Source organism: Microtus ochrogaster, unplaced genomic scaffold, assembly GCF_000317375.1.
Source record: "Microtus ochrogaster isolate Prairie Vole_2 unplaced genomic scaffold, MicOch1.0 UNK18, whole genome shotgun sequence".
NCBI classification, from domain to species: Eukaryota; Metazoa; Chordata; class Mammalia; order Rodentia; family Cricetidae; genus Microtus; species Microtus ochrogaster.
Genome location: NW_004949116.1, coordinates 4,810,739 through 4,821,732, shown reverse-complemented (window position 1 = coordinate 4,821,732; position 10,994 = coordinate 4,810,739). Strand labels below are relative to the sequence as shown.

The following is a 10,994-nucleotide window of genomic DNA, read 5'->3' as shown; positions in this document are numbered from 1 at the left end:
TATTTAAAAAAAGAATATTAAAAAAAAAAAAGAAAAGGAAATAATCATAAAATGCATGACCAAAGCAGGGGAATGGGTTCTATCACCAGTGTCTATGTAAAAAAATTGCACAATAGTGTGTGCTTAGTGCCGGCAAGGCAGAGACAGGAGATCCTTAGAGCTTGCTGGCCAGCCAGTCTAGGTGAACTGGTGAGCTCTAGTTTAGTGAGAAACCCTGTCTCAAAAAATAAGGTAAATGAGGAAGATACTGATACCAGCCTCTGGGCTCTACACGCACATGCCTATACCTGTGTAAACACACACACACACACACACACCAGACAAAAATTCTGTCAAGAGCATCTATATTCCAAACTCACCTAATAATATAGCTGAGATTAACTTATTTCACTAGACTTAATTCTAGTAAAAATATACCAACACTAAAACCATCAGGAGAATAACAAACAAACAAACAAACAAAACCCCCCAAATCTGAGTTGAACCCCGAGCCATTAGGCTCAGGGCCTCTCCTGTCTTGCTTTAGTACCTGCCATCCTGAGCAATGAACTCAGTCTTGATTTATTCTTACACTGATGGGCATATGACTTACTGTAGGTGATGTGATGCCTACCATCAAGGGCCAGACTCTGGACTGCACAAACCTGTATCTGTAATATAGCCCAAAGCAGCAAAGCTGAGAGTAAGCTTTCTCTCAAGGTGCCTGCCACCCTTGGATGGCTCTTCTGCCATACGTGGAAACTTTCTGCTCCTCACCTCAGCAGCTAAAGGAACAAGAGGCGTACCTGACTGCCTGATGAGGGGTTTTCCTTCTGTGCTATGCAGGCATCCCTACCACCTCCTGTCTACAGCACAACAGCCCTAACCAAACCTATTTGCCATGCCTAATCATTTAGAAATCTTTCATTTCTAGCTTCCCAGTTAAAATGATTTCAAACTTACACAAGATTGTAAGAATGGTATAAAGAATTCTGTGGCCTTAACATGCTACTATAGAGATGGGAACCAGGAAATTAATGCTAAGCTAATTATCCACTGAAGTCATGCTCCCTTATCTGTGGTTGTACTTTCTGGAGGGCTCAGTGATTCACAGTCAACTACTATTTGAAAATATTCAATGGGAAATTCCAGAAATAATTCATAAGTTTTCATTTTGTTGCCAATCTAAGCAGCACAATGAAATCTTATGGTCCTGTGCTCCATTTCTGTCTAGTATCAGGCTGTGTATTTTGTACCCCTTGTCCCTCTGTAGTTGTCTTCGTGGTTAGACAGAATGTGGCAGTATTACAGCTTTAGGGGTGGTTGAGGCTCCAAAGCAACAAAGCAGAGATGTTGACTATTCAGATGTGCCAAGAGAGGAAGTAAAGAGCTTCTTTCAAAAAAAGCAGGAAAGTTCTTGATTTCACAGAAGAGAATTACATGCTGAAACTGCCAAGGTAAGACCAAATCTTCTATCTGCCAAACTATAAGAAAAAATAGATTCATGACAGTTTAACAACTTTACTTCTGTAATAGTCATATAGGGCTACAGTAGGAGCAGAGGCAGGAAGGTTGCATTTAAGACAGCTTCAACTACATAGTGAGACCTTCTCTCTCTCTCTCTCTCTCAAAAAAAAAAAAAAAAAAGTTATGGCCCTAGTGTATGACAGGGATCCAATTAAGATGGAAAGGCACTAAATTTGTGGGTGGTATTTAAACTGATGTCAGTGTCACCAGAAAGCACTGAGCCTGTAAAAATTTTGGGAAGGGGGTCCCCTGAGGAACATCAAGGCATTTAGTTCAATGAGGGATTACTGTACAGATTCAAGTAGAAATGGGCTGAGAGTATGAGCATTACTGCTGGGGCTGTGCACCAGTGGAGACACTGCTGCCTCACCAGAGGTGAGAAAGCTGCTTAAGGAGGAAGGACACCACCTGAAGTTCATCTTCAATTTAATGGACCCAGGCTCATTTAGAAGATGCCAGATGGAAACTACATTCACAAAACACAAAGATCTAGACACGCACCTATAAACCAAACACTCAGGAGGTTGAAGCAGAAGGATTGAGAATTGAAGGCCAGCCTGAGCTATACAAGGAGATTTCCAAAGCCAACAAAAATATGCAAAGGAAGGCAGAAGGGCTTAAAATACAGAAGCACAGACCAATTCTGGCATTATGTGAAGTGCCACAGGGCACATGATAAAGCCAGGCACAATGTACGCAGCCAGAAATTCACTCACAAAAGCAAGTCACTTACCCTGTTGCTGCAACTTATAGTATTGCTGGTGGCCACCTTGTTTATGAGACAGTTCTACCAACACTTAATCTCAGAACTGGAAAAAAACCTTGGCAGACAAAAAGTTGGCATTCAAAGCCTTATTAACAACACACTTGGCTGTCAGTATCTGCCAATAAAATGAAAATGTTAAGGTTGTATTTTTACTCCAAACACACCATTGCTTCAGCCCTGTAAATAGGGTACCATCCAGCTTAAGGAGGTTACACTGGGTTAGTTAACATCAAGCCAACAAATGATCAGATTAGCTTACCTAAAGTTAGTGCTGGCGGTGCGGGATCTAGAACATACTCCCTTTCTGGATCTTCCACTTTGGGGCCCTCTGTAGATTTTCTAAGCCCAGTATCTATTATGGCCGTTGTGTCTCTTTTGAGAGATTTTGTCTTGTTCTCATTCTTTTGCACATTTGTCTTACAAGGGTCTGCTACCGATAGATGTCCAAGTTGAAGATCATGTAAAATGTGGTCCTGTAAGGCAACTGCAGTGACTGCTAAGTTACCTTTTTTAGATGAGTGATCCTAAAAAGTAGGAGGTAGGGGTTGTCTTATTTACTGAAACAGTGTGTAACAAACATCTTTTAGAAGGAAATTGAAGCTTTGCGCTCCACTGGTGGCATATTAGCAAATCAATGGGAAGGAATGCCATAGCCATTGTTCCCAAGTCAGCAAACCCAGACCCAACAGCAGTGTTAGAAACCAAGGAAACCTTTTCATTTAATTTCTGGAGCCAATTATAAACCTGTGTGTGCCTAAATAAACACCTGCTGTTTTGCTATAACTGAATTAGACTCCAGGCAAACACTATGCTTTTAAGCATAAGCTCTTTGGTGAAAACTTAAAGCATTTGCTGCAGGACCAGGTTCTCGAGCCAGGAGAGGCCTGCACACAGCACTTACTGTTACCCACACCTCCCACTCCTGCTCACAGCTCCTCGTGGACACAAGGTTTATAAACTATTTTTATGCCCAAGAGTGAAACTATGGGTCGGTTTTGAGGAGGATGAAATACCTTATTTTTTAACATGCTCAATAAGGAAACACCGTGGCGTGGCTTCAACAAAGTCTAGCATCACATTACAGTTCCTTCCATTCTTCTGCTGTGAAGAGAAAGTGAGTGTGTTGGTAAACATTCAGATCTCCTAGGGTTATGGAGGTGATAACAGGAATGGCAGCTGCAGGGCAGAACAGAGCAACACTTTCCAGCTTACAGTCATAGCCCAGTCCATCCCTGTCCTCCAGTAGCTCCCCACAGTGCTGGAAAGAATGTGAACACAAAGAACATCTAGCAGCAAAAACGGGGGTTTAGAGTGAAGTCTCAGACTAAAATCAGACACTAAGTGAACAACCCTTAAAGACAACACAAGCCAAGTCTTGAAGAAAGAAATGAGCATGTTGGATAACACGAGCAACAACAAAGGTGTTCAGGAAACCCGCATGCATGTTCGTTTTTTCAGGGAGAAAAGAAACAAGAGGCAGGTATAAGGGGCCTGCTGTTTATCTTCAACCTGCCCAACACATAGCTGGACAGAAGATGAGGATGGACTCACTGAGTCCCAACCTGCTTTCTGCTTTTTGGGGTAAGCTATCTAAACATCTCTGGCTCAGTTTTTGCATCTATAAAAACACAAAATCACTGACATCGCAGGATTATTATACAAAAGAAGAAAACATCCTAAGGGTTTACAGAGGACTGTTCTGCATAAGATACTCTGCAAATGGTTACTGTTGCTCCCATCCCCTCAAAAGCTGGGGGAAATATTTGGTATTGCCCCTTTTAGTTTTGGGACCATGGTGTTACATTATTTTCTTTTTGCCAATTTTTATTAATACCTTGAGAATTTCAACACAATATTTTTTATTTAATAAATTTATTTATTTCATGGTGTTATTTTTAGGAAGGCAGGAGTGTATATTATTCTACAGTAGAAACAGCATCGAGGGAATAACTCTCAGAAGGTGCTGGCAGAGCAGCTGTCTCCCACGCATGCACAAACGCTCTCTCTTCTAACCCCAGCAGAACAATTTAAGAGTACAGGAAAGTGAGCTTCGTAGGAACTAACGTGTGAGACACCTGCTTTAAGACTAAGAAAAGAACTAACGGCTGCTCAGATCCTTCAGCAGCCTAGATCATTTTCACTGTGCCCTCCTCCTTGTTTCTTTTCAGTTCTGGCATGGGGATCTATGGAAGAAATTTGTATTCAATGTTCCTTGCCACGGCCTAGGCTGGAGAAAGGCATATAAAATGCTGAAAGGTCAACACCACCATTTTTCTAGTTCAAAATGCTTATAATCAGCAGAGACCAAGTATGCATCTAACTGAAAATTATTTAATTTTCAACAAGATTCATACTATCGTTAACCATAGGTAGCTAATTTGGTCTACAGTTTCACTTAGTTTTTATTATACCGTTGTGATTAATATCAAAATAAAAGGGTTAAAAAACTGCCTCATCAAGTCCCATAGTATCAGCAAGTTGTATAATTTTCAAAAATACTCGAAACGTGCCAGATTTAGTTCAACTGTATGAGAAAATATAAACGGAGGAGAGGTGACCCGCTAATCTGGAAACAGGAAAGCGGTAAACTTAACCTCTGCCAGGCACTAACAGCTACAACACAAAACAGCCTGTTTGTAAATCACAGCTTGCACATGTTCCGAGTGCCAGGTAGGAAAGCACAGCACGGGGCGTCAGGGCATTTAGTTACCAATTGCTTTAAGTTAACACAAGGCAACTGATACACACAACAATAAAAATGCACACGCGACACTGCACACTACTTTTAAATACTCCTGCAGAGCCGAGTGATGCCGTTAGATGTAGCCCCTGAGTTCACTGATCAAACCGCACGCCACGCGCAAGGCAGGCAGGACCCACGGGCCGCCCACAGCGACTCGGATCGCCTTCGACATCCGTGCCTCCCCTCCCGCCCCAATACTATCCAGCGTCCGGGCCTCGCCGCCTCCCTCAGCACCCGCGCTTCTCCAAGCCCCAGACAGAGACGCCGAACAAACGCACACCGGCCTCCCCGCCTCCGGGTCGCACCGTCCCGTAACTTTCCTTGTTGTCACGGCAACCAGCACTTCGGAGTGCGCATGCTCGCCGGCGCCCGGCACACTACGCGCACGCTCCCGGGTTTTGCCAAGTCTGACTGACCAGTAGGCGGGATCAGACGCCCTCTTCGCCTCACTGGCCGCAAGCGGTTTGATGCGTCGGCGTTTGCGTCACGGACACGCCCCCATGTCGTCAGCGAGAGCCCAGTTACGTTATCGTGAGGCGCGCGCCGTCACTCCCACTCTTCCCAGGCTGTCTGGTGTTTTTGTCGCGTCCTTCCCACTCGGCGTACCGTCCGGAGGGTGCAGAGACCCGTGTGGCTTTTCGCAGTGGGTTTGTTGTCGCCCCCTGCGTCGGGAGATTTGTTGGCCGTCTCTCGACCGCTTCGCATGCGTTTCCGCCCTCCCGGTCTCCGTGTGTCCCTCTCACGATGGCTGCATTGTCCAGCCTTTACTCCCGGTAACTGAGCTGACGATCCCGGCCTGTTGTGTATTGCCGGGGCCTTTTCACGTTCGCCCCCTCCTCTAGTGACTCCTTTCTAGCCCTGGGCTCTCAAGGCTCCTCTGAAGGCCAAAGGGAAGGTGGAGAGAGCTGGCTCTGTGGCTACTGGCCTCCTGGGGTACCTAACCCCTCAACTCTCAGTGACATCTCCCACGTTGTCCATTGAACCAAGCCTGAACCCCTGGGGTCTTTTAAAAGAGTCTCTTGCTTCTTGGTCCAAGCAGAAGTCTGTATTGATTTTCTCCTGCCTCGAATGACAGTATTGTTGTCCATTAGTTGGAATACAGTTCACCTAAAAATGCAAAGAAAACACAATTCAAGGTTTCTTACAAAGATAGTAACTTCCGCAGAAGTTACTGAGCATGAAAATGGTCTGTCACTAACGTCCCAAAAGTCTATTTAAATCTGGTATACATGATATAACTCTGGAACAATAGAACTTTAAGCTCCTCTTAAAAGTTACAACTTTTTCTTGGCAGTGAACTTTCTGAACTGGCTCTTACTGTTTGAACCTTGTAAAAGCAGATGAAGTAGTTTTAAAAGTCAAATACACAATTAGGTTTTTTTGTTTGTTTGTTTGTTTTTGTTTTTTTTTTGGTTTTTCGAGACAGGGTTTCTCTGTGGCTTTGGAGCCTGTCCTGGAACTAGCTCTGTAGACCAGGCTGGTCTCGAACTCCCAGAGATCCGCCTGCCTCTGTCTCCTGAGTGCTGGGATTAAAGGCGTGCCCCACCATCGCCCGGCTCACAATAAGTTTTTAAGTTATGAATTTTCACATAGTTTAGGAGTTTTTGAGGAAAAAGTCTAATTTTACCTATGCTATAGTGAATGATGGATGTAGAAAAGCAGTGGTCACCTTTTGCAGTCGTAAGACTAGTCTTTATTGAAGCCTGAGTGGATAAAGCTTTTGCTAGACCTGAGTTTAATACCTGTTTTAGGCAAGTTGCTTTATTTTCCTAAACTACGAATTTCTTATTTACAAAAGAGGCCTTGCTGAATCGTGTCCTTGGACATCCATCAGTTATCCCCAACTGTAGTCCTGGACATTATTCTCTGAGTGAACACGCGGCCTATCTAAACTAGTTAGAAACTGTAGTTCCATGATAATGGTGACATCATGGGGGACCGTAGCCTGGCCAAGCTGGGCCAGTCACAGGAACTCAAGTGGATGGGGGGGGGGGCAATTGGAAAATTCCTTTAATTCTTCCTACTGACTGTAGGAACAAGAAAAGACACGAAACTGCAGCTGCATCCATTAGCATCATGGGGTAAGAGCCTGAAGGTGTGGGGCCACCAGGTGAACCTTAGAAGGAGGATTACACAGGAAATGGCAGAACTGGGATTTGGACACAGTCCAACATGGGTGATGTAGTTTGAGCCCTGGAGCTACCCCAGTTTTTGGTCTTTTCTCTTACCTGCTTCGTCTCTTGTGGGTCTGTTTTTTTGTTACTTGGAGCAGGAAGAATTTCAATGAAAATAGGGGTTCTGTTACCACCTTAGGGCTGTGATGAAGTTAAAATATGATATTGTATGTGAACTGCTTTGGACAGTACCTACAATCATCCTGTTTTGAGGCATTTCTCTTCAACTTTATAAAGTTCTAGAAATAAATCCTTTTTAAAAAATTCCCAACCTTATCCAAATGATTAAAATCTCATGATGTTTTGCTATCTAAAATTTGGTGCCCATTTTTCAGTTAGTCATAAAGATTTTTATTTTGTCTTTTGATTGAAATATTAACCTTGTCATTATTACTTTGCTATAGGTTTTTCTTCTCTATCTCCCATAGGAGGAGTCTCTTATGCTGCCTAGAACCTAAGACTTAGTTAAGTTAACCCATTCTCCTGCCTCAATGGCATGAGTATCTGAGACTACATATACAACATATATCTGATTTATGCTTTTATTTAGACATTGCTTTTGCTGCATCCCACAAATTTTGAAGACTAGTGGTTTCATTTTCATTTAGTTCAAAATACTTTAAAAAAAATTTTGGAGTCCAATAACTATATCCTGGTCAGTGATGGTCCCTACAAAAAGGGTTCCCACTCCTTCAGTCTCACAGCCCCACTGAATCCCAACACCGTGCTACTCTCTCCTCACTCCTTTCACTGGGCCAGTGCATCAGCCTGGACAATGCAAAACAGACTAGCTCAGAGTTTCTGTCCTCAATTATTTTATTTTTCTTTGCAGGGCTTCTCTGGACAGTTCTTGAAAGTCAAGTCTTCTGGTGGCAGCTTCCTGAACTTTTCATTTGTTAAAAAATACTGCTTGTTTCTAGACAGGGTCTCACTGTGTATTTCGCCTGTAACTTGTTATGTAGCCTAGGCTGGCCTTGTATGGACATCAGTCCTCTTGTCTCCTTCCTGACTGTAAGGAATTCAGGTATGCACCATCATGCTCAACTTTGAGGTAAAGTCCACATAGAACAGCACTGATCACCATACAGTGATTTTTAAAAGAGATTCTTTGAGGTAAAGTCCACATAGAACAGCACTGATCACTGTACAGTGAATAGCTCAGTGGCATTTGACAAGTCACGGTGGTGTTTATCTACCTTTCTCTAGTTCTAAGGCATTCTTGTACTGCATGGTGGAGATAAATCCCACATGCATGCAATGGTATCTGCCCTATCCCAGCCCCTCGCAGCTGCCAATTTGTATTCTGTATCCATAGGCTTAGACTTACATAATACATAACCTTTGATGTTGCTTCTTTTATGTGACATTTTTGAGGTCCCTTGATGTCATAGCATGTTCCAGTGCTATACATTTGTATCACAATTGATTATATGATCACATACAGATATACAGACTCATGTTTGTATGTCTGTTCTTTTTTATTTTTTTCCTTTTTAAGACATAGTTTCTATGTAGCTTTGAGCCTATCCTGGAACTAGCTCTTGTAGATCAGGCTGACCTCGAACTCACAGAGATCCACCTGTCTGTGTCTCCCAAGTGCTGGGATTAAAGGCTTGAGCCACTGCCTCCCGACTGCAAGTCTGTTCTTTTTTTTTTAATATTTATTTATTTATTATGTATACAATATTCTGTCTGTGCATATGCCTGCAGGCTAGAAGGGGGCACCAGACCCCATTACAGATGGTTGTGAGCCACCATGTGGTTGCCGGGAATTGAACTCAGGACCTTTGGAAGAGCAGGCAATGCTCTTAACCTCTGAGCCATCTCTCCAGCCCCCTGCAAGTCTGTTCTTATTACTCTTGTGTATGTGCAATTACTGGGTAGTGTATGTGACCACCAGACTGCTTTTCCCAGCACATGCTCCCTATTCTGTTCCGACAAATATGGTCTTAGATTTAAATGCTTCCACAGCGCTCCTAACACTTGTTGTTTTCTACTTTTGTATTGATGTTAAGACAGGATTTCATTATTACACTAGGCTTGTCTTGAACTCATGATTTTCCTGCTTCAGTCTCCTATGTGGTGGAATTCAGATATGAGGTACCATGTCTGACTTCTGCTTAAAAGAATCCTGTTAGTTAAGAGATGGTGTTATGGTTTTTTATCTTCCTAGTTACTGGTGATGTGGTGTGTCTTCATGGACTAGCTCTTTAGTGGGAAGTGCCCTGTTGATAAATGTTTGACCTACAGATTCTGGTTGGGTGTTCTCATTCTTCTGATGGGCTATCCAAGGCAATTTTCATCTCTGTTATGTTGTTTTCAGCTTGTATTTCCTTTTGATGCTGTCTTGTTTCCTTCTCTGTGCTCCTATTTTCCATCTGCCCTTGCAGGTGGCTTACTTGTTTCACCACAGCATGACAGGCTACTTTATAAAGAAAAAAAAAGGATTATTGAGCTTGATGTTTGAGTTTCATAGGCATGGTAGGAACATCAGCTTCACTCTGGAGAGAGCTTCATACTTGATGCTATGCGATGGTAGGAGTTTCTGTGGGAGGAAGAGGCTTTGTGGCTTGACCAGAAGCCTTAGTGAGTCAGAGCCTGTCTTAGGCTTTTTGTAACAAAAGAACTTTGGGTCCTTTGACTTTGACCATAATCTTACTCTTCTGAAGAGGACGCTCCAGTGGCCTAAGGTCTCACTGTGTCATCACTGCCACATGAAGACCAAACCTTTAACGTAATGGTTGGAGAACAGACAACATTCTAACCATAGTAACCATTATCTCATTAATCACAGTTTAAATCCCCTTTTTGTTAACTTCAGACTCTGCCATGATTTTGTCTGTTGCTGCCTTCTTGCTTTAGAAAATGCGTTTTCTTGCCTTCCTGGCTTTTTTTCTTGCCAAAACAGCTTATTTATTAACCAATGGTAATAAAACATTTTCATAGCATACAGAAGGGAATCCCACATCAAGACATGAACACACATTTTTTTTTTTTTTACCTCAAATAGGGAACTGACAACACACCAAAGAAAGGATTTTTAAAGTTCAATTTGTAAACTGATGAGTTTTATTGGGATTCTTACAGGAATGTGTGGGAGGAGTTACTTACACGAGCAGCAATGAATCAGACAGCTGCATCACCAAAACCAATCCTAGCATGGTTGGCAGTTTATGTATAAGCTCACTGCACTTTCTGTAGGCAGTTCAACAGTTTGAAGACTGTTTTGGGAAGCTCAGGTGGTCTGAGCCTCTTTTAGACAACTTAGCTTATCCGAGGGTTCTAGGTAACTTGCCTGGTCCCTGCTTGTGTAACATGACTTGACTGTTCTTAGAGTCTCCTCTCTGTAGTTCTTATTGCTTCTGTATGCTTGGGAAGAAAGGACCTAGTATACCTGCTCAGGTTCAGGGACTTGATGAAGCTTTTGAGTTCTTTACCTCTTTAGCTTAGCCAACTTTGCTTTAGCATGGAGTGCTTGACCTCCTGTTAGAACATCCTGTGTCTTAGAAAACTTCCCTTCAACATGAAGGCTTATCATGGAGGAAACCGCTACACAGCATCTGGCCATCTGGCCCCATAGATCCTAAGCTATGGCTGATTTTTTTTGGGCTAGTTGCTATTTTTTTGTGAGCCAGTATCCTTTCATGATATAGGACCTGACTGTTGTCTATTTGTATATGAGTTTCACAGTGCTTCTGTGCACTGCATCAATTTCCATTGCTACAATAAGGTTGTGTCACCACCTCTTTACTGCCTGCCAAGGACGTCAAGCAGCAAGCCTTACTTGTCTGATGAGTCATTCTAT

The 10,994-nt window shown here is 42.9% G+C and overlaps 1 protein-coding gene across 3 annotated transcripts in view; it reads right to left on the bottom strand.

The window, feature by feature from the left end:
• The window catches only part of Rnf32 (ring finger protein 32), a 39,115-nt gene extending 33,737 nt beyond the window's left edge, over nucleotides 1-5,378 (bottom strand). The window contains exons 1-3 of one of the 3 annotated variants that reach the window (XM_026789379.1): nucleotides 5,296-5,378; nucleotides 3,286-3,370; nucleotides 2,532-2,796 (exon numbers count right to left, since the gene is read on the bottom strand). In XM_026789379.1, coding sequence (XP_026645180.1) covers nucleotides 2,532-2,796; nucleotides 3,286-3,300 — 280 coding nt within the window. In that variant the 5' untranslated portion in view covers nucleotides 3,301-3,370; nucleotides 5,296-5,378. Of the gene's footprint in view, nucleotides 1-2,531; nucleotides 2,797-3,285; nucleotides 3,374-5,293 lie in introns of all 3 variants that reach the window. The other 2 variants (XM_005367462.3, XM_013353888.1) reach the window with 2 other exon arrangements.
• Nucleotides 5,379-10,994: the final 5,616 nt, after the last annotated feature.